Below are 26,846 nucleotides of genomic sequence, written 5' to 3' on the forward strand. Positions count from 1 at the left end.
AAGCCCGCTGTAGTAGTCCACACTCTTCCAGAGTCTAAAACTCTTCCAGAGTAAAACTGCTGAGAAAGAAGGAACATCTGACAACCTCCATTATAGCTATTCATGGCAATACAACGGTCTTAGACAAGTCAAATACCATCCGTTCGTTTTCTAACCGCTTATTCCTGAACAGGGTCGTGGGGGGGGCCGGAGCCTATCCGGGCAAGGAGCGCACTGAACATGACACCCGTCCGTCGCTGTACACCCTCAGACACGGACACACACTAGGATCGAAGTCAATGAACCCACACAGATAGCACCCCAGGAACTGGACCTAGGGCAGCAATGCCCACCCGTGCGTCCTAGACTAATACGACTACTATATACTGTGTATATATATATAACATGGCTTCAGTGACATTTGTTGCAAAATACCATTTGCTCATATTGGCATCATGGCCCGGAGGGTGTGTACGCGGTGTGTTTTTCTTAAAGCAGCTTTCCTTCGGCTCCATTTTTCAAAAACCAGTCCCACAGGTTTCATCGTCACCTGTCGCTCGGTGAGGTCAATAACGTCTGCAGCACTTTTTCACCCCGCTGGTTTCGCCTCTGTCGATCACTCACAGCTGAAGCCCGGGAAGAGCTGCTGATCTGAAGAGGCTTAAATTTAGAGGAACCTGTGGGATCTCCGCCCTGCGGCGACCCTGTACAGACAGCAGGGTGAACTCGCGTCTTGCGGTGGATTGTGACTGAGATGGCGGCAGTCGAGAGGAAAGGCTCCGAGTGACTCAGGACCATGAGCAAGCGGAGGCCGGGTTTAGGCGGGGGAACAGGACTGGTCAGTCAGCGTGACTGTGGGGCGCCCGATCCGCCCCAAATAGTCCAGGCAGCCGGGTGAGAGTGAAAGTAAAGAGAGAAGTTATAGCCGAGGAGAGGAGTGGGCTTGCGGGGAAGGATGTCCTGCATGACGTCATGAAGAGCTGCGCTTCACCAGCCGGGCTGGAAATAGCGGAGCGCCGAGACTGAGTCTGACTGCTACTAGGGATCAGGTGAGAGACACCGCGTTTAAAGAGCTCGGGAACAGCAGGCTGTTTATTTCCAGTCTTGGTTGCCTACGCAACGACGGGGAGGATAAATGTGGTCGTTAGATTGTAAGTAGAAGGCAGTCCCACAGACACACCTGCGGTCGAAGACGATCAGTGCGCAGGTGTCGGGTTTGCCGCAAACTGGAACACGCGAGAGTGCTGCCCGTGTAACAATACAGGAGCCGCTATAAAGCGATTAATTCTGAATGGCGAGGTCACTCTGTTTAAGGAAAAGTCATTTCAGGACTCTGTATTGGCTAATGCTAGAATTCCTGGCAGTGAAAATATTTCTGATTATGTAATATCCTCTAAAAGCAAACAGTTTTTCATCTGATAATTTGCAAGGAAACGGCAGGTTCACCCAATCACTAGTCTCATATATTGTAAAAGAGGTTGATCTTCCAAAACCTTCACCCTCTTCTGACCTCTTCTGCTCTTCTGCATGATTATATCACCAAATCGTGCTCTCTGTTCAGTTTCTTTATTTGTTCTCTGTCTTAACTGTACATTACAATCATATCCTTTCAACTTACTCAGCTTTTGTAAAGTTTCTTTTGTTTCCAGCCTTCCGATCTCTACTGTGCAATAAAATTTAGCCTCTGTCTCTGGGGTGCTATTTCGGATACATGTGATGAATGTCACAGATTTGTTTTGTTACAGTATTTAAATTAGGAAATAAAGTGTAATACAATACCATTTTGATTGCAAAGACCTCGAGTGATTCTATGTCTTTATGAGTACCTCTATTTTTATTCAATGTTTTGTCATTTCAACATACTGTAATTCAGCTCTTTGCAGGTTTTGCCAACTTCTGACCAATTAAACCACTATCAGTAACACAGCCTGACCAAGCAGGATGTTCCACTGAACCAATCAGAGTGTCTTTGTCATTCAGAGATGAAGCGTGACCAATCAGAACATCTCTTTCTGATGCTGCTGTTCCTCCGCTCTTCAGCCTCAGGTAAATCTTTATTTTTTTAATATCGAAAATATTTCAGTCAGACTTCTTGATTACTTCCCTTAATCTAAAGACATGCTGGTCATTTACTATAGTAATTATGATAATCATTTTAGTACAATATTGCAAGAAAAGCCAAACCTAAATCAGTGAAAGTGTATCCATAATATTGGGACATTTAGAGAAGCTAGAGAGCAGAGAAATAAGAGCTTTATCTTAATGCCCCACTCTGACTGTAGAGTATCAGATCCTCAGTTTGCAAGGTCAGAGCTCTTCAATGCCTGAGGTCAGAGCTGGCCTGGGTGAGAGAGGGACAGAATGACTCAAAGATTTTGCCTGTGAAACTCAAGCCAGTTGTGACGTTTCTCTTTCAGAGAGGTTCCTGGTTGTTGGTCCTGCTGCTCCTGTTGTGGTGTCCCCTGGTGAAGACGCTGTCCTGCCCTGTTCCCTCTCACCCAGCATCAGCGCTGTGAACCTGGAGATCAGGTGGTTTCGAGAGGATTACAATGATCATGTGTGTTTGTACCAAAACCACATGTATGTCCCTTGGAGCACAGACTCGTCCTACAATGGGAGGGCGGACCTTTTCCTGCAGAAGATCTCTGAAGGCAATGTGTCCTTAAACCTGAGAGCTGTGATTCCTTCTGATGATGGACCCTATAAGTGTATGGTAGTGTCTTCACCGTATTATGAAGAAGCTGTTATTAATGTGCGTGTTACAGGTGAGTGGATATTATAGAGCTTTTGCAGATCATCAATCCCAACATCAGTGTTCTGTATTTCCAGTCTTGGTTTTCTGCCTGATGTTTATGACATCTAGAATGAGCCAGAATGACTTCAGACTGCAGGAGGAAACCTTAGCAAACAGAAGAAACCCATATAAACATTGGAAGAACATGCAAACTCCACACAGATAGCACTCCAGGATTTGAACCCAGCACTGTGCAGTACCAATACTTACCATTGTGGCACCACATCCAACAACAGAGCTGTCCTGTTGTTTCACAAAAATCAACACCTACTCTCCCACACAGACAAAAATGCAGAATGGACGCTCCAATTACACACAATTTTACATTTGTCATTCTGTTAATTAGCTTCACTTAATTAGCTGTTCATTCTTTACATCCTCGACAGAGAAGTGTTTAGATCAAACAGTAACAATTATCAATCAACAAAACATTAACCATTTAAAGTAAGTGTAAAGGAACGAGTAATAGGTTTATTCCAGGCTGAAAAGAGAAGACAGAAAACAACGTTTCAGCTGTGAAGCCTTCTTCAGGTGTGAGCAAGTGTATGATAAGTAAAGTAAGTGTAAGATTGCAATACAGTTACAAAGGACATTTATAGCCCTTTTCCCAGCTGGTTACATTTTTCTTCTCACAATTGCTGAAAGCCAAACTCAAGGGACTTGCTTTAAAGGGTCAGAAAGAGGCTTGTGTTGTGTCATACTTTTAATAACTTAAACATCTGTGTTGGGACGAATCCACAGCCCTGGGCTCCCAGCCCTCAGTGTCTCTCCACTCCCCTGGAGGAGGTCAGACCCAGCTGCTGTGCAGGTCAGAGGGCTGGTTCCCTGCACCTGCAGTGATCTGGACAGACAGGGATGGACATGATGTGACCTCACTGTCCAGAACCACAGTGGACAGAGACAGTCAGGGGTTCCTCAGTGTCAGCAGCTACATCCCAGTCCAGCAGGAGTCCAACATCTTCTCCTGTCTGGTCAGAAGTGCTCTGCCTAAACCAGACTGGGGATCTCAGCTCCACATACCCAGTGAGTATTAAAGATATTTGTCACAAGTGTATAAGGTTAAGGAAACAATTAGAATTGAGATAGAGGGCCGTCTATATGTCAATCAGTCTTAATTCAGTATTTTTATAGTTCTTTGAAGAGTAAAGGTCATAGTGCATGCAATATACTATATTTGGATGTAAGAATGATTATAAAAAATATTTTAAATGTTTCATGGATAGAGAACAGAGGAGAGGTGATGTGGTCAGTGGGCCTAAAGGATCTGTATTCAGACAGCTGCTCTTCCTCATTTATTTTGATGAATCTGGTGAACTAGTGAAGTTTGGCAGTTATTTCAAAAGAGGAGGGTTATTAAACACCGTGTACACTGCAAGGAAATTCAGACTTAGAACGCAAGACCAGGTGAACACCCGGTGTAAGTCATTTAATATAGACAAGGAAAGAGTGTTGCATGCAGGCAGCCAAAACATGAATTACATTCTATTGATACAAAATGGGGAAACATTTCTTTGAGCTCAGTTATTTAAGGGTGGTTAAGTGGGTCTGAAAAAGGTAGCAATTAAAAGGCACGTAGAACGTCAGGATGCATAGTTAAATCTTACATTTTAATTAGGCAATGTTACAGGACAGGAATAACCAGATACATTCCCACGCTTCAAAGAATCTCCTGCCTTAAAGGCTAGAGGAGTGGCAATTTCTTAGTCCTGAATAGAGAAGACTGCAGCTCTAGAGATGACCAATTCTGGTGTGTCGAGTCCTCAAAGCCTCTGATTAAGTCAAGGCAGCAGACTGACTCTGAATGCGTGACATGTGCGTTTAAGGACAGCGGTGGAAAATCTGCCGGTCACAATGACGAATCTGATCATCCGCACTGTCATCATCCCATGACCTTTCTTGTTATTTTTTGGAAATCCCCTCTGGGATCTCGGAGGGAATCCTTCCTTAGCCTTACCCCTCTCCACTCCACCCACCTTATCAGTAGTCGAAATGTGTGTGCTAATGATCCTTACATTCATGTGATTGGCTTTTAAGAGATTCTTATAGCATACTGTATTTCTTGGTTTCTTAATCATCTACTTTTCATTGCCCTTTCCCTTGAATTTCCAAAGGGGCGGAGTAACCTTACTCGATAGCTGTGGTGGATGGGTTTGGTTTCCTTTTTGTCTTCTCTGGACTAGAAATAGTCGGAAGCTGTGGCTGACTTTCCCTTAGCTGGCCTCCTGGGCCCTCTAACAGAGCTGCCTGTGACGGTGACTGGATGAGCACCATCCTCTGTGCGAGATCAGCTTCACGCTGAATAGTTGGGTAAACAATGGTTTTGAAACTGACATCCACATACATTTTGAGCCACATACTGTAAAGTGACACAGTTGTTGTGGCCCGAGTTGCTTTTTGTGAGGAATTTTCATTTTCAATTTTAAAACACATGCTGAGGCAAGGAAAGTAAAACCCATTGGTGCAAAATCCGGGGCAGGAAAAGTGCATCACAAAATACAGTGTAGAGTTGGAGTTCAGTTCGTCGCTTTATAGAGCAGTGCTGCTTCATGGATGGCAGTGTTCCAGGCTGATTCTGTGGGACAGGATACGGAGCAACAGAGCTGTGGATCTGACACCTTATTAGCACGCAGGCAGACAAGTTGTCTTTAAAATACTTCGGCCAAAATAAACGTTTCATCTGGTGTGCCAAGTTCTTAGATATGAAAATATTCCTGTACTACAGTACCTTGCAAAATTATTCGCCTCCTTTTCAATAATCTCCCATGATGTGGAATCACTGATCTACATAATTAGACAAGCATTACTAATCAGCTAATTTAGGTGTTGAATTGTTTTCTGTGCACGGCGGCACAGTGCTGGCGCCCTGGGGTCTGCATGTTCTCCCTGCGTTCGCGTGGGTTTCCTACCACAGTCCAGAGGCATCCTGGAGGGTTGACTGGCGGCTTTAAAGTTGTGTGTGTGTGTGTGTGTGTGTGTGCCCGCCCATTCCGTGCAGGGTGTGCCCAGCCTGGAGTCTGTTGCCAGCTGGAACAGACTCCTGCTCCTCCGTGACTTTGTATTGGATAAAGTGGTTGCAAACTGGCTGAATAAACATCTGAAATTCAACAAAATACATCATCAGAGGGGAGTGAATACTTTTGCCTGGGACTGTACGCCCAATCTGGGGACTGGCTAATACCTGTGATTGGTATGACTGGGACAGGGTTCATATAAGTTAATAAAGCAAATAAGTTCCTTCTCTGTGACGGAAACCAACTTTGCCTCAGTGGAGGCGTTTTGACATCGTTGCATCAGAGGATAAGAGTGCAAGGGGGTTTCACAAGGAAGTCCACGGGCGAGAAGTCATGAGCAAAGTCTTAGATTTAAAAAGAAAGAGGAGCTTGAAAGAGAGTACCGTTGTGGCAAATCCTGGAATAAGCAGAGGCCATCATGGATAAATATCAATTTTGAAACTGATAAATTAATATATCAGGGTCACAACACTCTACTTGGCTAACGCTTTTATCCAAGACATTCTAATATTAGCACCCATTTATAAAGTTGGGTATTCGGTGGAGTTTGTATATTATCTCCATATTTTGTAAGGTGGGCTGAATATCAGCCCATGTGTGAGTGCCTGTGTGCCTGCGATGGTCTGGCTTCCCAGACAGGCTGTAATCCTGCGCTGTGCCCCTTGGGGTCCCCTATGACCCTGTATTGTATGAAGTGGTTTGAAACTGGAACAGCTCACAGGAGGCACTGTTCAGGGTACAGTGACTCACCTGGGATCCAGAACCCTGACCACAGCTCCACACCGCTGTCCTGGGTGTCACCTATGGGAGACAAACAAAGGACTGGGGGCCAGTTATTAAGCCAGACTTACACCAGTTGAGAGAATTTAGTTTATTCCATATCTGTAAAATTTGAAATAATGTGGACTGAAATTAATTAATATTTTGGGTTTTTGTTGGGGAAGGGGAAAGCTTGTCAGTGGAAGGGCTGTTCTCCCATTCCTGCTGTAAGGTGAGAAAGATCTGGGGACTCTGGATGAACTGTGATTTGAGATTTAATGGTTTATTTTGAAATGTTGTTGTCAAGAGACATCAAGTGGCTTAAATCTGAGAAAAAGGCCAAGAGCAGACCGTGCATGTGAAAACTGGTCTTTTAATATTACGCCCAGTAACTCATGTGCTTGCAATTCTGCATTTGTGGGTTGTGCCTTCCTTTATCTTTGTCCCTGGATTCATTCTGGGGAATCCAGGCGTCTAGCGATCTGTGTGTCAGTTCCTGTGGGATCCTATTCCTCTGCTGTTTTCCAGGAGACTTTTTCCCTGGACCCTCAGGATGGATGGTGGCTCTCTGTGTAACAGCAGCTGTGACTGTAGCAGCGTCAGCACTTCTGGTGATCCAGTGGAGAAGAATGGACAGTATGTGCTCATTAGAGATGTGTGTCTGAATGTCTGTGTGAGGAGGGGTTTAAACACCACTGTATGACAGTTCATGTAGTCTTGAGAACAGGGGTTTGTGTACAAAGACCAGGTCAGGAGATCATCTCAGAATTTACTGCAGTGGGAGATCTACAGCATGGGCTGTGTTTCTATCAGTCAGAACCAGTACTGACCCTCACCAGCTGTCTTTATCATTACAGAACCAGCCCCTCTAGTGTTCAAGCAACTCTCTCACAGATGATCCTCACAGCTTTGACCTTATACTTGGTGAAAGTGTTAGTTTGAAACCCTTTGGAAATTCTTCTGTGAATATCTCTGTAGAAACAGAACATCTGAGCTTTTCCTTTGTGAAGCTGCCCAACACTTCCTGATTCTTGTTTCTCACCTCCTGGGGAAAGAGTGTTAATGTTTATTTTTGGCACAAGAGTAGTGAGTTCATTCACACCTTAGAAACAGAGTCTCAGTTACCTTGGCTCAGTCAGTCAGTAACAACAGACACATTATCGCTCATATAGGGCACCTTGTAGAATCCAATCACTGTTATTATAACTGGAAATGTGCGCTTATAAGTATATATAGATACTGTTAAAATGGGGTGCTACGAAACTGGTGAAAATCAGGAATTGACCGAGCGGTTTAGTCAGTCAGGGAAATACTTAATCATAACCCTGACTTGTAAGTGATTTCTAGCAGTATACCCGAGTGGTTGGTATAATTAGAGGTTCTCTAGCACAGGTTTGTTGAGGAGAGCAATAATCCAGGCACACTTGGTTAAAACAAATATTTAGTAGAATGACAGGACACAAACTACACTACATACAACATACAACACACAAGTTACTTTATATACAGTATTTACAAACAAGGCGTATCTGAGGCCTAACATTCTGGTCACCCAGAATACCCCAGACTGCTACCAAACATTAAACTCTCAATATGCCTACAGAGGCCACGCAAGAGATGAGCTGCCTTCTAACTAAACGAAAAGTAACCTGCAGTTAAATTGCTTTCTCTGCACCCTGGATGCCAGAAAATAAAGCCTATATCCCTATCCATAAAATGCACCCTAATCGGGAAAGATGTTTCTAACTGAGGTACCAGGAAACCCAAGTTCCCTAAAAACACAGAATAGCATGCTCTCTCTAACAAATACTTAGCCTCAGTCAGGTTTGATTTGGATGATTAAGAAGCAGGGGCTCTCGCCTGGAGCAAGCTTCAAGTCCCAACTCCTCTGGACTCCTCTCTCTTCTTTCTGTTGCTGCTTCTTCTTTCCTCCTCCTCTTGTGCTCTGAATGTGGTCTTATATTGTGTGTGTCTGTAGAGCTCCTTGACAATCATTAACCCACAACTTGCCTAGGTATACTAAGGTAAACTTATTACAATTGTTTCTGCTCAAGGGACCTCAGCAAGCATCCTCTCCGCTTTGAAGATAGAAGTGTTTCTTCTTCCAAGTGTCACAAACCTTATCTAATATCTAAGAGACACTTCTCAGTCACCTAAGGCTGTAACAGTACACTTTGAAATAATTTGGAATATTAGGACTTACAGAGTACTGTTCTACTTTAATATGTACTATTTTATGACACCAAAGTAAGCATCTGGGAACTACACAGAAGCTCATCCCTATCAGAGACCCCAGTAGAGCTGATCCCTGGGTAGCACTTCCGCTGTGGTCTGCACTGTCTCACTGAGGCCATGCTGGAAGATCTACACAGGCTCTGTCTCCTTGTGTCACAGAGTGAGAGAGACAGTGTGAGCTGGTGAGAGCAGGCTGTTCCTCAGTACTGGCCTCAATCTCCTCGAAGCCCTGTCCTGTGTTGATCCGATCTGATGAGCTCCAACAGTGTGCCAGTGTTTGAGGAGCAGTGAAGTCAGAGCCCTCACACTACACTGAATGCACCTCTCTAGACTGCGATCAACACAGGATCTTCACCAGCCTGTCTGATACAGCTGCTCGTTAATATATCAGAGTCACACACTCTACTGAACACACCTCTCCAGACTGCAGTCAGTACAGGATTTTCTCTCACAGTCTGATACAGCTGCTGGTTGATATATCAGGGTCACACACTCTACTGAACACACCTCTCCAGACTGCAGTCAGTACAGGACCTTCACCAGCCTGTCTGATACAGCTGCTGGTTAATATATCAGAGTCACACACTCTACTGAACACACCTCTCTAGACTGCAGACAGTACAGGATCTTCTCTCACCCTCTCTGATACAACTGCTGATTAATATATCAGGGTCACACACTCTAATGAACACACCTCTCCAGACTGAAGTCAGTACAGGATCTTCGCCAGCCTGTCTGATACAGCTGCTGGTTAATATATCAGAGTCACACACTCTACTGAACACACCTCTCTAGACTGCAGACAGTACAGGATCTTCTCTCACCCTCTCTGATACAACTGCTGATTAATATATCAGGGTCACACACTCTAATGAACACACCTCTCCAGACTGCAGTCAGTACAGGATCTTCACCAGCCTGTCTGATACAGCTGGTACCCATGAAACAGCAGGATTCAGTTCAGATCTAACGGGAGCTTCACCTCACAAGCAGAAGGACTTTAACTCCGAATTTAGCTTCACAGTACAGCAGAACATACCTGCTACTGTACACCTGGCTCACTCACTTTCTTTCTTGCTCAGACTGTAATATTAATGATCTCCATACAGGCTGGAGCTGAAGTTAGTCCTAGTGTTTTATTACTTTAATAAATGGTACTGTGAGTAGCAGCCTCTGTCAGATACTACTAGAGATATAGATATTATACAATAAATATCCCAAACATAGTATTTTCCCAATGCATTGCCAGATATAAAAGCATGCATAGAGTTTGACCCATCAGAAATGGCATTTAATTTGTTTGTAGATCAATCAAGAGCCTTTTGAAGGCCAGTTAGTGCTGACACCAATACCCAGGCTTACTGACTCTCCTGTCTGCCTCTTCCAGATGAGGAAATACAGACGACGTGGAAAGGTGAGTAATCGTCTTCAGTAGGGACACCTTTGAAGGACACCTGTCTGAAACATTGTCATAAAAAGACTTAATTAGATGTTTTTAGAAAGGTTTGTCTATATATATGTTGTTAATTAGGTGATTCATATGTGCTGGAATAGGTTTGGACACTAAACAAGTTTAACTACGGCTGATCTGACTATATAATCTAACATGTTTTATTGTTTGCAGCCATTCCTGTCATCCTTACAGAACTGGGTGAGTGCTTGTTGGATAAAACGTCTTAAGAGTCATAGCCGGCAATCACCGTGTTTACTGTGTTGAGCTGTCCTGTGATGGACTGTGCTTCAGAACCTGCAGTGAAACGCTATCAGATGACACCAGTGGAAACTAGGAGGGAGTACCCTTATAACCAAGAATAGGAGGCACATCTGCACAAAAAGGGTGGTGGGAGTGTGGAACAAACCACCCAGCCATGTGGTCGGAGCTGACACCCTGGCTTCTTTCAGCAGCTAGATGAGATCCTCAGATCAATCAGTCACTAGCAACCAAATGTGCTGGTTTGGTTCCCCTAGTTTGTAACCTCTGTTTTTACAATTTACAGATGCTGTGAAGAATGCTCCTCTCCCCAAATCAGGTGTGTTACTCTAGGAAATGTACTTACTGGTATGGGAATACACTGGATTGGCCATCGTTATCCTGGTTATAAATTTGGAATGGCCAGCTGCTTGCTTCATCACTGGTTAATAGATGAGACTGCAATGATAGAGGTGAGATTCAGAATCAGCTGTAGGAGTAGGTAGGTACTTTATTAATCCCATGTGGGAAATTAATGTGCTACAGCAGCCAGGCACAATCAACACGGTACAGTACAAATGTAGTAATACAATAAATAGTTTTTAAAAAATGGAATAAAGAATTACAAACAAAACAGAAAAAGCACACACACACACACAAAGTATGAATGTGCAGAACACAAGGAAGATGTAATACACAGTATAGCTATTGCACACTCCCAAGCGTATTGCACACAGTAGGTAACTACTGCAACTATTGCACAGTTGTAATAATAAGTAATAAATAATAAATAAATTGCCCTTTCCACTTCCACGTATTGCCCTTCTATAAACCAGATGTAAACAGAGCACCAGTTGTTACAGAGGAATCATGCAGGATGGAGGATGCCAAGCAGAAACCTTTCCCACGTGTCCTCAGATTACAGTCCCTGTATTTAACACTATGGTGCACAGTGTGAGTCTGTGATCAATAGTGTCTGTATCTCTGTGTTCACTGTGTGTGTCTGTGACTAACAGTGTCTGTATCCCTGTGTTCAGTGTGTGTCTGTGACTAACAGTGTCTGTATTTCTGTGTTCAGTGTGTGTCTGTGACTAACAGTGTCTGTATCTCTGTGTTCAGTGTGTGTCTGTGACTAACAGTGTCTGTATCCCTGTGTTCAGTGTGTGTCTGTGATTAACAGTGTCTATATCTCTGTGTTCAGTGTGTGTCTGTGATTAACAGTGCCTGTATCTGTGTTCCAGAGTGGCAGTGGCTGTGCAGTGCTGCAGGTAGGTCTGTCTCCTGTTGAGGATGAAGACACAGTAAATATATGCGATTGTAACATGCAGAAGGGCTGTTTTAACCCCAACCCTGCCTCCCTTGGTGCACACTGATGACATAGCAGCCTCAGAGACTCCCTCATTGCTGCCTGTCCATTAACTATCCACTGCTGGAGTGCATCCTCTTGATCAAACCAGCCTGTTGTCTTTCTATTTTAGACAATTATACTTACTAAATGGTCTTTCCTTTCCTCTTGTCCACTTTGCACGTTCAGGCCTCTGTACGTCTTCAGATTGTGGTTTCTTAGTTCGTGTTCTGTGTTCATTTCTTCTTCACCCCTTCATTCTCTGCATTCTGTGTGCTGATGTAGCCCTGCTACCAGAGTCTTGCGTGTAGTTTTATATAGCTCCATAAGTAGTGTTTCCTAATTCCTTCTCTCTCCATTCGTCTTTCTCTCTCTGCTTGCTCTTGTCTTCCCTATTGGAATTCTAAGAAAGCTGTTTTATTATTTTATAGTGCTTGAACGGATCTGAGTCTAAGATTAGTGTCACATCGCTTACACTTTATGCATGTAGTCTAAACTCTCCTTACCTAGATTACTGGTCCCACAGGAGAATGTTTTCTAATGTCAAATTTACTTACGTCCTTCATATCCCCAAGCAGAGGGTGTAGTTTCTTTTTCATATACAGTATGTGTATTCAGGTGCTTCCAGATTAGAATGGTTTTTAATGTTCGCCGTCCTGATGTCTCCCATTTATTCCCACAGCTGACGTGACCCTGGACCCCGACACAGCTCACCCTGAGCTCTCCCTGTCCGAGGACGGCAAGAGGGTGAGAGTGGGAGAGGAGCAGGATCTCCCGGACAACCCGGAGAGATTTGATTACACGTGGTGTGTGCTGAGCCGGGACGGCCTCGCCTGCGAGAGACACTACTGGGAGGTGGAGGGCAACGAGGACTGGAGAATAGGAGTGAGCAGAGAGTCTGCGCAGAGGAAAGGGAGGTTCGACTTCACTCCCAAAGGGGGTTACTGGGGTCTGGAATGCAACTCGTCTCCGGACTCTTTTCAGCTCTCTGCTCTCACTGACCCTGCGACAGATCTCCCCCTCAGTCTGCGGCCCAAGAGGCTGGGGGTGTGTGTGGATATCGAGGAGAGGAAGGTCTCCTTTTACATAGTGGAGTCCAGGACTCACATCTTCACGTTCACTGACATGGAGTTTAGTCGGGGGGAGAAGATCTATCCGTTTTTATATACCTGGGATTCAGATAAGGACCTTGTGCTGCTGCCTCCTGTCCACTGTGGAGATTAAAAACATCACTGACTCGTGAAAACAGACTGATTCACTCCCAGCTCTTGGATTATGATGAATAGTAATATAACGGCTATCCTTTATACGGACTAGTAGTATTAAACTTAACTAAATTAAAACGCATTAAGTCGTCATTTGGAATCGTTAATACTCTTCTCTGAATCTGTGATGTTTCCTAAACTTTCTGTACCCAATGTTGGAAAAAAACATGTTTTCTAATACCTTATATTTATTTACTCTGACAAAGAAAGCAGATTGAACATGATAGGGAGGATGTACACTGAGCCCACAAGTGCCTCTTCTTCTAAGCTGTTTTCTTCTGGTCTTCACAATGCATGCAGTAATTGTATTCTGTATCTGGACAAAAGAAAAGCTGCATTGTCAGCGGATGCATTTCTCTTGTTTAATATTAAAGAAAACTACATTGAATACAATTTCAGTTGATGTACAGTAAATGACATTGAACAGTCTCCAGAAACTAATGGATCATAGTTTGGTTTCCACAAGTAAAGGTAGTGAAAAGAGTATGATGAATCATCAAAGCACTGCTTGTTCTCAAACACTTTTGTACAAATAAACTGAGACACACAAATACAAACCTGCCTTGGTTTTCATGTGTTTCCTGAACTGTGACTGCCTGGGAATGCTTGGAAAAAAAAAGTCAAGTTACACTTAGTTGCTTACAATGAGTTATATCTTGTTATTATGTGTGGAAACAAGTAATTTAGTGTCTTACTCCTGTCCTGGGTAACGCATATTTATATGTACAGTATATACAATTCGAACTTGGACACTTGTTGCCTTAACATCCAATCAGAGTTCGAATTTTGGAGTGCTGCATTAACTTCTAGTTTTAATTCTATCTCGGCCATCCACAACCTCCCTGAACGGAGTGGGGAAAAGAACGCGGATCTGTCAGATGTTATTTGAAAGGCGTCTGTGAAACCTGCGGGAGTCTGGCACTGAATGTCTGGAGTTGCCCACTCCTGCTTTAACGGAAATGTTAGCTGAGGCTGTGTCAAGGAGCTTCATGTCTCACCACATTTCGCCAACATTTAACCTGCACATTCAATTGATACTTAGACAGTACCTTCACCTGCACACCTAGCCTGTATTATCTCTTCAGCTGTCCTGATGGGGTGTTCATAGGATCTCGGTTGTTCTGATTTGAATTTTTGATTTAGAACATACTTACAGTCATTCCAAAATAGTATTCTTCAATGGTCATCTACTAAGACTGATGATCGATAAAATGTGTTTGCTAAAAGTACAATGTGTAACAATAAATACTCACATTACTGCACTCGGGGGGTGTCAAAGGCTGTGCATGGAACTTCATGCAGCGTAAGAGATCAGATATCACCAGACATAAATGTTAGAAATTGTTACATGTTTTACTTTACTATTGAGTCATATATATTATTGTAACGCATACGGCCATCAGGGTGTGTAAGAGCCGGCGTACCAGAGCAGGTGACGTCGCCTCCCTTCCCTGTGATAGCAGGATTACAGCCACTGGGCTGTGGGGAGATCTCTCTTTGGCTCACCGGGCTGGGTCCCTGCTGAGTGACGTGGGAGTCCTGGGTTTGAGCCCCCGATGGGCTGACCTCATGTGGCAAGGGTGCCCGCCAGAGCTCCTGTTGTGTTACATTATATAATAATATTACAGTATATCTTATTGATTTTGTTGCACTGCAGCAATCAAGGTCATAATCTGTATAATTTTGTCATTAACATTTAACACCTCTCTGCAGTATATTAGCAGTAGTCCCTCAGACCAACAACACATACTTAACGGGTGTCCCATGACTTAAATACAACCCATCTGGAATCCATTGTGATACAGAGAGCTGTGTGCATCATCCAGGTGGAGGTGCACACTGGTGGTGGAGGGGATCCCCATTACCTGTGAAGAGCTTTGAGGGGAGTGTCCAGAAAAGCGCTATATAAGTGTAAAAATGATTAAAACGATCTTTTTAGGGCAAACGCAAAGTTTAGTTTTCATAAAGTCATATTTCTATAATGCAGTGTAGTTTATAAAACACGATATTAAAAATACGTTTTATGGGTTGACAAAATAATGAAAAAATTACAGGATGGAAAAAAGTTGGAAAGGGATTATTTTAGCTTTTTGCTCACGAAAACGTGATACGCCCTTGCGGGTCTCTATCTTATAGAGATCTGAATATAGATCTTCCTCCAACATGTGCCTCTGAGGAAGTCTGGCCGCTCTTGGGCTACAACGTGATAAACCGATAGGTTTTCCCGAATGCAAAAACCGGGTTTTCATCTGGAGAGAGAGAGAGAAAGTGAAAGAGAGAAGCAGAAATGTGCGTGTGAAGCAGTACAGCGCTTGTCAAGACCCAAGGATGAAATGTTGAGCCGAGGATGTCTACTGCAGCCGGACTGGAAACAGGTCGTATCGGGTGATAGACCCACACTCGGCGAGCTCTTGACCCTGACCGCGTCTTCAAAGAGCCACTCTGCGGAACTGAGCTGTTGGCTAATTTGTCTGGCAGTGTTCGAGGGAGCTTGATCTATAAAAGCCATGTAATATTTCAAATACAAGGCAGAAATGAAAGACGGGTAGATGGTAAAACCTCTTGCAGCCTACAGCTCATCGGGGTCAGGTGATCTGTGTCTGAAACCAGCGCACAGTCTTCCTGCGAGGCGGAGAAAGTTCCTGTTTCGGATGAGAGAGCTGGGCAGCAGGCGAACGCCTCCACCTTCCGGGCACGAACCCTGTCAGCGGATCGCCAAAGGATTCGTGCGCTCGGTTCTCCGAGTCCTTCGGCTGGGCTCAGCGAGAAGAACCGAGCGCCCGGACTCGGCGAAACAACCCGGGATTGATCCTCAGAGCACGGGGGATGAAAGCGGAGACTCCCCCAGAGACGAATGCGGTACAGTAAACACGAAACGCTCATCAGCCGACTAACTCCTAGTTACTAATGAGGAGTGAGGATTAGTCGGCCCCCTGCGAATAATGTATTCTGATGTTTTTTTTTTCGGATGGCCGGATTGATAAGACTTTCCAAACCTTCGCAAGTTCCATCTGACAGTAATAATATTACAAATAAACACGTGTTACACCTACTACTGGGGGAATATCGGCACTAACACCATCATTGTTCTCCTACAAGGAGCGAAAACCCACGTTAGGGAATTGTATTCTCTGCTTACTTATGCCCTGTTTAGACAGCTCCTGGTCTCACTGACTGGTCTCTGCACAGCCTGAGAATTCCCCTTCTGTCTGTAGTATCTCATTACTGTCTCGTTGTAGATACAGTTGCTGGGACTGTGGCTCTGAGCGCCTGTTTCGGGGACTAATTAGAAAAGCTCCGTCACTCCGTGTGCGTCCGTGTGCTTCCAGGATGAGCCAGTGTGAACAATCTCCATTGTGTGCAGGAATGAAGTCTGACCAGCTGGACTGGCTCCTTACATTCCTGCTTCTCCTCCAGCAGACCTCTGTTTCCAGACCAGGTATAGTAAATAATAAACAAAAAGGGGGCGGTGCGGTGGCTCTGTGGCTGGAAGGTTGCCGGTTCGAATCCCGTGGCCGGCAGAGGAATCCTACTCTGTTGGGCCCCTGAGCAAGGACCTTCACCCCAGCTGCTCCAGGGGTGCTGTATAAATGTCTGTGCTCTGACCCCCAGCTTCTCTCCCTGTCTGTGTGCCTGTGTGTCTCATGGAGAGCAAGCTGGGGTCTGGAAAAAGACAAATTCCTAATGCAAGAAATTGTATATGGCCAATAAAGTGATCTCTAAAGACACGCTTTTCTTTCGCACTGAGAGTGCAGAACCGGGGTGTCCTGTCCTGCTACTGGGGCGCAGCTGTGTCTGCTGTGTTTCTAGGACTCTCCAAAGCACCAGCCTCCGGAGAGCTGGGGGAAAGCTGTTAGCAGAACAGGATTCATTAAATAATGAGCTGATTGTCCTAAAAAAGCAAGACAGGACTTGCACTTCCTGTTGTGCTTAAAGCAATGCAGTGTGAGGAAGCAGTTCCTCATGAACTTTTACCACTGCACTATAGAAAGTGCAGTGGGGATTAAGGGTCCAGCAGTTGCTCAAGGGTCCAACAGAGTAGGATTCCTCTGCCAGCCACAGGATTTGAACCAGCAACCCTTCGAGCCATAAGCACAGATCCCGAGCCACAATGCCACCGCTCCGCCTGAAAAGCTTTGTGTCAGGAGTGGGATTTGAACCCACACCTCCAAGGGAGACTACAACCTGAACACAGTGCCTTAGACCACTTGGGCATCCAGACTGAGCCCATCCTGCTGTGATGTTTCTCTTTCAGAGAGGTTCCAGGTTGTGGGTCCTGCTGCTCCCGTTGTGGTGTCCCCTGGTGAAGACGCGGTCCTGCCCTGTTCCCTCTCGCCCAGCGTCAGCGCTGAGGGCCTGGAGGTCAGGTGGTTTCGGGAGGATTACGATTCCCCTGTGTGTTTATTCCAGTACGGCAGCTACAACGTGGAAGGGCAGAACCTGAACTACAGTGGAAGGGCTGAGCTGTTCCTGCAGGAGCTCCCCAGGGGCAACGTGTCTCTCAGGCTGAGCGGCGTGCGGGAGTCTGACAGGGGGTGGTACAAATGCTTGGTGCAGTCATCGGAACATTATGAAGACGTTCTCATAGACCTGGCTCTTACCTGTAAGTATTTCACCGGACTTTTGGATGACTGTTTACATGTTACGTTAGGCTGTCAGGGCAGCACAGTGGGGGCAGTGGTGAGCACTGCTGCCTCTCACCTCTGGGGCCCCGGGGGTTCAGTTCTAGACCTGGGGTGCTGTCTGTGTGGAGTCTGCATGTTCTCCCCACGTTTGTGTGGGTTTCCTCTGGGTGCTCCGGGTTCCTTCCACAGTCCAGAGACATGCCGGTAGGTTATTTGACTCTGGGAACACCAACCCTGGTGTGAGTGGACTGGGGGTGGACTGGTCCTGCAGAGGGTATCCCACCTTGCGCCTGTTGCTTGTCAGGAAACCCCCCGCAAACCTGAGCTGGATACAGAGGTTAGGAAATGGATGGGGAGTCAAAATTAATCCCAGTGCGAGTCTGTGACTCTCTGTCCCTTGCCAGATTATTTATTAACCCAGTAATCCACCATGTGAACCTGCTCACGAACGATGGAGGCCCTCTAGTGAAGGGCTCGAGGTGGTTGTTTTAGTTTTCGGTTTTATTTTACCCGCAGCTGTGTTTCTGGAGTCTGTTACAACACAGCTGAAGCGCTCCTGGCCATTCAGGAGAGCCCTCTATCGGGTGACTTTCCATATGTCACATATAACGCCATGATGGCAAGACATTTGACAGTGAGTAAGAATTAACAATCAAATATCTAAAAAAAAACCTTAACAATATCACACAATCCACAGTTGTGTGAAAAAAGGGCTTAAGGCAAAATGCTAGACACTGTTACTTTTACTTTAATCTTTAAATGTTTGGATTTGTAGAGGTTTTTTTTTATTATTGGCTGTTTTTATCTGGCTGGTTCTGGTGCAGTGCTGTAGCGTCCTGCGCCTGGAAGCAGGCAGCCTGGGAGCCTGAACACACTACCTTGACTGCTCCAAATTCGCCAGTCAGGACCCTTTCCCTCTCTCTCGCCTAACCCTGGGCTGAGCTACAGTATTACTCTCTCTTCCCTCTTGGCTCCTATCTATCCCTCCTCTCTCAGGGACCAGCATGCCCCTGTACCAGCCCAGGGCAACAAACTAGTGGGAAGCAGTTCCAGCCTCCTGCCTCTCTTCTTATTTAAGCGCTTTGAGAAGCCACCTTTAAAGGCGCTATATAGAATAAAGTTTATTATTAATATACTGCCACCTGTGCAAGGAGATACCAGGGAGGTCATTACAGTACATTTCATTCTTTTAGATATTCCCACTCTGAAAAAATACTGTAAGATGTCTGTCTCAGGTTTTTGACCTGTGATGAATCCACAGCCCTGGGCTCCCAGCCCTCAGTGTCTCTCCACTCCCCTGGAGGAGGTCAGACCCAGCTGCTGTGCAGGTCAGAGGGCTGGTTCCCTGCACCTGCAGTGATCTGGACAGACAGGGATGGACATGATGTGACCTCACTGTCCAGCAGCACAGTGGAGAAGGACAGTCAAGGGCTCCTTAATGTCAGCAGCTACATCCTAGTCCAGCAGGAGTCCAACATCTTCTCCTGTCTGGTCAGAAGCTCTCAACCTGGACCAGACTGGGGATCTCAGCTCCACATACCCAGTGAGTATTATACATAAATTACAGTGGAGCTCACGTGTAACACACCTGAGGTATAACACACACCCAGTATGTAACTCGCCTGGGCCATTGAACATGACCCAGATGACATCAAGTATCAATAATAATTAACGTGTAATCAATGTACTGTTTACTCCTTAATAAGAAGTTAGTTAAACTAAGTAAATGAGACACTTTAATCTTTCTAAGTACTGCACTTACATAAATTACACAAATTTACCCTTGTATTCAGATCAACTCTTCTTTAAATCTGTCTTTCATTCTGAAAGATTTGTAAGTAGTTCAATTGCTTTCATCATCCTCAGTACTGTGGCATGAAGCTGACCTCAATAAATTGTGACTCTCCTCTGTCAAAGAGCTGTAACGCTGGTTGAAGGTCTGATTTTAAAAGAGGATGTGTACTAAAGGAAGCTTACAGTTTTGCTCCAGTTATGTCATGTTTGAGAGGAACCCTGCAGTATTGCAGTGGATGTTTGTGAACAAGCATGTGAAGTTGCTGTAGTCTTGCAGACGGGGAGTCCTCACTGATCTCTTTACACAGAAGATTAGGGGTGTCTGCTCCCCTGTTGATGTGTTCCTGACTTCATTCTTTGGGATCCAGGGTGCTAGATCAGTTCACTGTCGGTCAGTTCCTGTGGGATCACATTCCTGTGCTGTTTTCCAGGAGACTTTTTCCCTGGACCCTCTGGATGGATGGTGGCTCTCTGTGTAACAGCAGCTGTGGCTGTAGCAGCGTCAGCACTTCTGGTGATCCAGTGGAGGAGAATGGACAGTATGTGCTCATTAGAGATGTGTGTCTGAATGTCTGTGGTTCTGCTCTGTCTGTGCATCAGATAGAATCTGAATTATATTAGTCTGACTCTTTCAAAGAGTATCAGTGCAGAAATCTGTATCAGCGTTACTGACTTTGTGTGTTTCTTACAGAGGAGGAGTCACTGTGGGAATCTGAGATATATTACATTAATGTAATAAATGGTAAGAACATTGATAGTATTTGGACATTTGCCCTCTGTACTTAAACGGTCAAATTTTCACACAGAATATGAAATGTTTTTGTTAAAAGATCGTCTATATTTTGGAATTTTCAAACAATCCTTAAGGGAAAACAAGATGAATTTGGACCTTTCATTGCGCTGATGATTTAATTTTTCTTTACACATTGAAAGTAATGCACTATTTTGCCAACATAAAGCCAGTTTAATGGTCAATAATCTTTAGGACTTAAACATGTCTTATTTTTTCCAGCTATTCCCATCATTTTGAAAGAGCTGGGTAAGTGGTGTTCTTGATTTGGAAGATATCAAGCAAATGTCCTTATATGGTGCCTTTCAGTACAGCGCATATTCAAGGCACTTTACACAAGTTATACAATAAAATGAGTTTAGTGTACAGAATATACAAATGAAATATGCAATATCCTGGCACGCAAAAGGAAAAATGCAGGATGTCTGTCACAGGACACCCTCACACCATGGCCAATTTCTCAGCAGCCAATTAATTCACCAACATGTCTTTGGACTGTGGGAGGAAACCCATGCAAACATGGGGAGAACATGCAAACTCCACACAGATAGTACCCCAGGTCTGGTATTGAACCAAGGGCCTCTGTGTCACCATGCTGCCCATCGGTCTTCTTTTACTGACTGTCCATCTGTTCCCAGTTCACTACGTGCGAGTTGTACCTCATTCCTGCACACCCCTTTTTTCGGGCTTGGATTTTGGAGATTGACAGTACTCAATCTGTACATGTGTGGACAGTTGACTGTGTTTACTTCTTACCTCTCTCAGTGGCCCAAGGACCAGACACCATTGTGCCCTGTGATGTGTCTGTCTGTCGTATTGAATTGTGCTGGTCTGTCGTATTGGCTGAGACACCGGTCTTACAGCCATCGCTGTGCACACTCTGATTCACACTGCAGCGGAGAATGTCAGATCCTGAAATGAACTTTTTTCAGACTGTAGTACATAATCTAGTATAATACCAGATAAGAAGCAATACACTCTACAATACAATGAAGATCCTCTTTTGTCTCTCTAGATGCTGTGAAGCAAGCTCCTATCCCTAAATCACGTGAGTACACTGTATTAAAATCTGCTGACTAACAGCAATGATTGTACTGATGTCTTTTGACCAATGTGTGTCTCTGTACTTATTAACAGTGTCTGTATCTCTGTGTCCAGTGTGTGTCTGTGATCAACAGTGTCTGTATCTCTGTGTTCAGTGTGTGTCTGTGATCAACAGTGTCTGTATCTCTGTGTTCAGTGTGTCTATGATCAACAGTGTCTGTATCTCTGTGTTCAGTGTGTATCTGTATCTCTGTGTTCCTGTGTGTCTGTGACTAACAGTGTCTGTACCTGTGTGTTCCAGTGTGTGTCTGTGATTAACAGTGTCCGTATCTCGGTGTTCAGTGTGTGTCTGTGACTAACAGTGTCTGTATCTCTGTGTTCAGTGTGTGTCTGTGATTAACAGTGTCTGTATCTCTGTGTTGCAGAGTGGCAGTGGCTGTGCAGTGCTGCAGGTAGGTCTGTCTGCTGTTGACTATTAAGAAACAAAACAAAAGCTCAGACTTGTGTTAAAATCTGTGGTAGAAGTAATGACTAAATGTTTGGATGTGTAGTCCCTGATTGTTTAAGTAGAAAGCGAAGTCTTTTATCTTAAAGGAATGCTCCACAGTGCCTGTCCTGTAGTCATTGAGCCAGCTCTTGACACAGGGCACAGTGCCTCTGAAAAACCAAAAAGTGCTTATTCAGGATATGGGGGCAATATTCTTCTCAAACACTTTTAAATACCCCAGGAACAACAGAAGTCAATGAAACAATAGATTAATGATATTACTGAACAACAACAAAAGCTAAATACACAAATATGCCTATGAATTGTTTTAACAGAAATAAAGTTGTGTTCGGTCTTTGTCATCAGGTCAAATACAGCTATTAAATAATCAGGTATATAGTTTTTGAATGACTGTAAAACTGGGTAATTGCACACAATAAATGTACAGAGTGAAAGGTCCATCAGAATTAAACTCTCAGTGAAACTCTCTCACTCTTGACCCAGCCTAGAGCTTTTACACTCTGACACAAACAAGAAAGTAAAGGTAAACAGCTAGAATCAGGGGTACAAACATCTAGATCTGAAAACTCTGATATTTGAATAAAATATTCAAAAAATATCATTTTTATTCTATTGCCAATGGAGTGATTTAAACAGACTAACATATATTTTCCACAATTGTAAAATAAAACGGCAAAGCTGAGAAGGGTGAGATACGAGAGTTTCTCATACAGATGCAATATTATAGCATAAGGAACGGTAAGATCAGGAACTGTTAATGTTTTACACTGACTCCTAGTATCCAGCCTGGGAGAAAAAGGCAAACTCAGGGAGAACATGCAAACTCCATGCAGACTGCACCCCAGGAATCAAACCCAGGGCCCCAGCACTGCGAGGCAGCAACACTAAACGCCTTGCTACCTGGATCAATAGTCATACAGCCAATTTCTGTACTTGTCAGTGCAAGTACACCCCCAAGTGGCACTGTTAATATTACTTAAGGTTTTACTTATTTGGTGGGATTAATGTTGAATAGTTGTACTTGAAAAGGGTTTGTATGACATAAAGAAGTTTGCTTGTTAAGACTCGGATATACAAAATTCTCAAGACCCGAAGAAGGCTCCACAGCTGAAACGTTGTGTTTCTTTTCATCTCTTTTCAGCAGGGAATAAACCTTTACTTGTTTCTTTGCCGTCTACTCATGCCGATGCAGCTCCCTACTTGAACTACACAATTCTTTATTTCTTTAAGTAATAAATATTCCAGTTCCGCTCTCTGGAGTTGACGGGATGTTGGGAGCGGACCTACGTGGCAAAGCCCATTTTAACAACTGGGCTACAGTACATATTTACACTTCAGTAGGTGAGGCAGACGACTACAGGAAGTCATGGAGTAACTGTACAGTGTTCACGCTTTCTTGGTGTGTCTGAGTGACACTCCTCTGCTGTGTGTTCTGTACACTGTACTGTACTCAGTCACTCAGCAAGCAACCACAGAGTGGAAACTGGACTGGGCTGTCTGTGTTCACACTGTTCCTGCTTTTCTGAGCTCTTGCTCAAAGCCTGGGAGCGGACAGACACCTCAATATTTTAACACTTTCCGTGAGGGAAACATGAGTATCTGTGCTTAACTGTGTGTGTCACTGCTCCTGTAAATAAATCTTTACAGACCTTTTGCCCTTTATCTTGTCCAGTACATGAGTGCTACCCCTCCTGGCCAAAACCCCAAAATGACCAATGTTGGACCCAGTTCAGGACTGACCCTCTCCTTTCTTCTGTACAGGTGAAGGCTGCCCTATTCCAGACCTGCGTAAGTACACTGTGTGTAAAATCACAGCTCCTGATGGGCTCACTCGTTATCAGTACACCAGCTCCATGAGCACATGATTTCTAGTTCTATTTCCATGCCTGAACAAATTTTTACTATGTTTACTATGCAAATGTTTCTCTGTGTTCGGTTCTGTCTGTATCTCTTGTGTTCAGTGTGTGTCTGTGACCAACAGTGTCTGTATCTCTGTGTTCAGTGTGTGTCTGTGATTAACACTGTCTGTATCTCTGTTCCAGTGTGTCTGTGACTAACAGTGTCTGTATCTCCGTTTCAGTGTGTGTCTGTGATTAACAGTGTCTATCTCTGTGTTCAGTGTGTGTCTGTGATCAACAGTGTCTGTATCTCTGTGTTCAGTGTGTCTGTGACTAACAGTGTCTGTATCTCTGTGTTCAGTGTGTGTCTGTGATTAACAGCGTCTGTATCTCTGTGTCCAGTGTGTGTCTGTATCTCTGTGTTCAGTGTGTCTGTGATCAACAGTGTCTGTATCTCTGTGTTCAGTGTGTCTGTGATCAACAGTGTCTATATCTCTGTGTTCAGTGTGTGTCTGTATCTCTGTGTTCAGCGTGTGTCTGTGACTAACAGTGTCTGTATCTGTGTGTTCAGTGTGTGTCTGTGACTAACAGTGTCTGTATCTCTGTGTTCAGTGTGTGTCTGTGATTAACAGTGTCTGTATCTCTGTGTTCAGTGTGTGTCTGTGACTAACAGTGTCTGTATCTCTGTGTTCAGTGTGTGTCTGTGATTAACAGTGTCTGTATCTCTGTGTTCAGTGTGTGTCTGTGATTAACAGTGTCTGTATCTCTGTGTTTCAGAGTGGCAGTGGCTGTGCAGTGCTGCAGGTAGGTCTGTCTCCTTTTAAAGATAAAGAGCAAGTAAACACACAGCAGATCACTATCACACCTGAAGGAGGCTTAACGGCAGAAAGGCTGTGTTTCTCCTGTCTATTTTTCAGCGTGGAATTGTTAGAATCTTGTAAATCCAGACAGAAATCATGAGAAGCACCTTGTACTTTGGGTGCAGGGGGGGGATTCGTGTTGTATTTTTCAGTTTATTTACAGTTGTTCCTTTTAGTTGATCAGTGTTATTTAAATGAACTTAAAGTCAGTGTATTGTATTGTAATGATCATGTAAGCGAGAATTACTTATAAAATGAAATCACACAGAATATTACATATGTATGATACAGTGGCTAGGGGCTGGAAGCGGACTGTCCAGATTACTATATATTATATGGATACTTGCCTTGCGTGTGTATCCAGTTGTTCAGGGAGCAGACGAGACTCTACGCCCACAGTGATGCCTGGAAGTTTCATAGAATTTGCCAGTGATTCACACATCGTCTGGTTCTACGAATCGGGGACTTATTTTCTTGTGCGATCCTTGTCAACCCTCCTGGCTCCCCGGTTTTATTCCCACAGCTGATTTGAGTCTGGACCCTGACACGGCGAACCCCCGCCTCTCCCTGTCCGAGGACGGGAAGAGGGTGAGACGGGGAGAGAAGCAGGATCTCCCGGACAACCCGGAGAGATTCGACTGCTGGCGCTGTGTCCTGAGCCGGGAGGGGCTCTCCTCCGGGAGACGCTACTGGGAGGTGGAGATGAGTGATGAGTGGAGACTGGGCGTGATCCGAGAGTTCGCGCAGAGGAAAGGAGGGGTCAGCGTCCTTCCCCAGGAGGGGTACTGGTGTCTGGACTGGGATTATCCCCGCCTCTCTGCTCTCACTGCCCCTAAGCTGCGTCTCCCCCTCACTGTGCAGCCCAGGACAGTGGGGGTGTGTGTGGATATCGAGGAGAGGAAGGTCTCCTTTTACGCAGTGGAGTCCAGGACTCACATCTTCACGTTCACTGACATGGAGTTCAGTCAGGGGGAGAAGATCTATGCTCTCTTCTGCACCTGGGATTCAGAGAAAGACCTAGTGCTGCTGCCTCCTGCCCGTGTCTGACTGCACTCGTAGCTCCCTGAACGAGTGGCTTATCATCCATCTAGCCCTCCTTCTGTTTACATGTTCATGGCCGCATGGAAGCCGGAGCCCAGCGGTGTCAGGTAGAGTACACCTACTGGATGGGACACCAGTCCATTTCAGGGCACACACACACACCAGGGCCACTTCTCCCAGAAGACAATTAATCTACCAGCACTCTGTTTCACCCGGAGGAAATCTACTGGGAGGAACATGCAAACTCCACGCAGATAGCACCCCAGGTCCAGAATGGAACCCGGACCTGACAGCTGTGCCTCAATTCTGCGCTGATTAAACATCAACATTATTTATGACAACAGTAATGCAACACTTAGTTATAATAAGCACCTGTATTCTTAACATGAAACAATACAATAAGCAGAGTCAGTACAGTTGTCATTTCCAATCAGTGCAGTGTAACTTGTTCTCTGTGCTGCAGTCTCTGTCGAGTTCTGCCCTGTATTCATCTCTCTCTGATTTGTACTTTAGAAACTGAGACTTTTATCATCATTACAAAGGGTGGACATCTATAGAATTCAATGAGCGTGTATCAAAACAGCAAAAGGGAATATATTCTCAATATATTCTATAAAAGGGAATATATTCTCAAAAACGCAGAGACCTCTTTGCTTCTCTCTCAATCTCATAATTAATTGGCCGAAGAGCTCAATTACATTATGGCTAAATCATAGCAATATTAAGCAATTATAAAAACACCATGATCCCTCAAAGGTGATATTAAACTTTTGTGCTGAATCACAGTGCATCACTGGTCCTGTGAAGGCTGATCAAAACTCACTCAAACCAGTTGCACTTTTCCCAGAAGCCAACAACCCACCAGCATGTCTTTGGCCTGCAGCAGGAACCCTGTGATAACATACAGACTCCACACAGACAGTCCAATAGGACTTGAAGCCAGGACTCCGGAGCCGAGAGGCAGCAATGCTCACCACAGCTGTAAATCAAGCAAATCAAGCGAAATGGATCTCGGCCCCTGTGGATGGACAGGATGTTTTCAGCTGAAGTGTTTTGTTTTAAAAGATACAGCCAATAGCTGACCAAAGAACTGAGATGCTGAAATATTACACCTGTTCGTACGTGTTTTGGATATTTGTTCAAAGGTTTAGCAGTAAAGTTTTTTTCTTTCAAAATGCATGTCTTGCTGACAGTTGTTTTTCAGTAGTTCACCTGAAGATATTTGATATTAAATTACCCTACACTCTTAGTTCTAGACGGTATATTAT

The 26,846-nt window shown here is 44.5% G+C and overlaps 1 protein-coding gene across 1 annotated transcript; it reads left to right on the plus strand.

Annotated features, from left to right (window-relative positions):
• The first annotated feature begins 430 nt into the window (after window positions 1-430).
• LOC148660815 (uncharacterized) lies at window positions 431-26,753 on the plus strand. The gene is made up of 22 exons (XM_088638172.1): window positions 431-1,028; window positions 1,960-2,025; window positions 2,397-2,744; window positions 3,515-3,796; window positions 7,072-7,179; window positions 10,166-10,192; window positions 10,403-10,429; window positions 10,776-10,808; window positions 11,710-11,736; window positions 12,496-13,028; window positions 15,628-15,937; window positions 16,443-16,517; window positions 17,334-17,681; window positions 18,965-19,246; window positions 19,929-20,036; window positions 20,189-20,239; window positions 20,510-20,536; window positions 21,303-21,335; window positions 21,757-21,783; window positions 23,601-23,627; window positions 24,455-24,481; window positions 25,061-26,753. Exons 2-22 carry the CDS (start codon window positions 1,962-1,964, stop codon window positions 25,582-25,584), a joined length of 3,288 nt encoding a protein of 1,095 aa, XP_088494298.1. The 5' UTR covers window positions 431-1,028; window positions 1,960-1,961; the 3' UTR covers window positions 25,585-26,753.
• Window positions 26,754-26,846: the final 93 nt, after the last annotated feature.

Source organism: Lepisosteus platostomus, chromosome 6 (genome assembly GCF_059453375.1).
Source record: "Lepisosteus platostomus isolate fLepPlt1 chromosome 6, fLepPlt1.hap1, whole genome shotgun sequence".
Lineage (NCBI taxonomy): Eukaryota > Metazoa > Chordata > Actinopteri > Semionotiformes > Lepisosteidae > Lepisosteus > Lepisosteus platostomus.

Bases quoted from the DNA above. Each gene is read 5' to 3' on its own strand.
- LOC148660815 (XM_088638172.1), top strand. From the start codon at position 1,962: ATGAAGCGTGACCAATCAGAACATCTCTTTCTGATGCTGCTGTTCCTC. The intron at 2,026-2,396 runs GTAAATCTTTAT...TTTCTCTTTCAG, and splicing joins CCTCCGCTCTTCAGCCTCAG to AGAGGTTCCTGGTTGTTGGT. The intron at 23,628-24,454 runs GTAAGTACACTG...TCTGTGTTTCAG, and splicing joins CTGCCCTATTCCAGACCTGC to AGTGGCAGTGGCTGTGCAGT.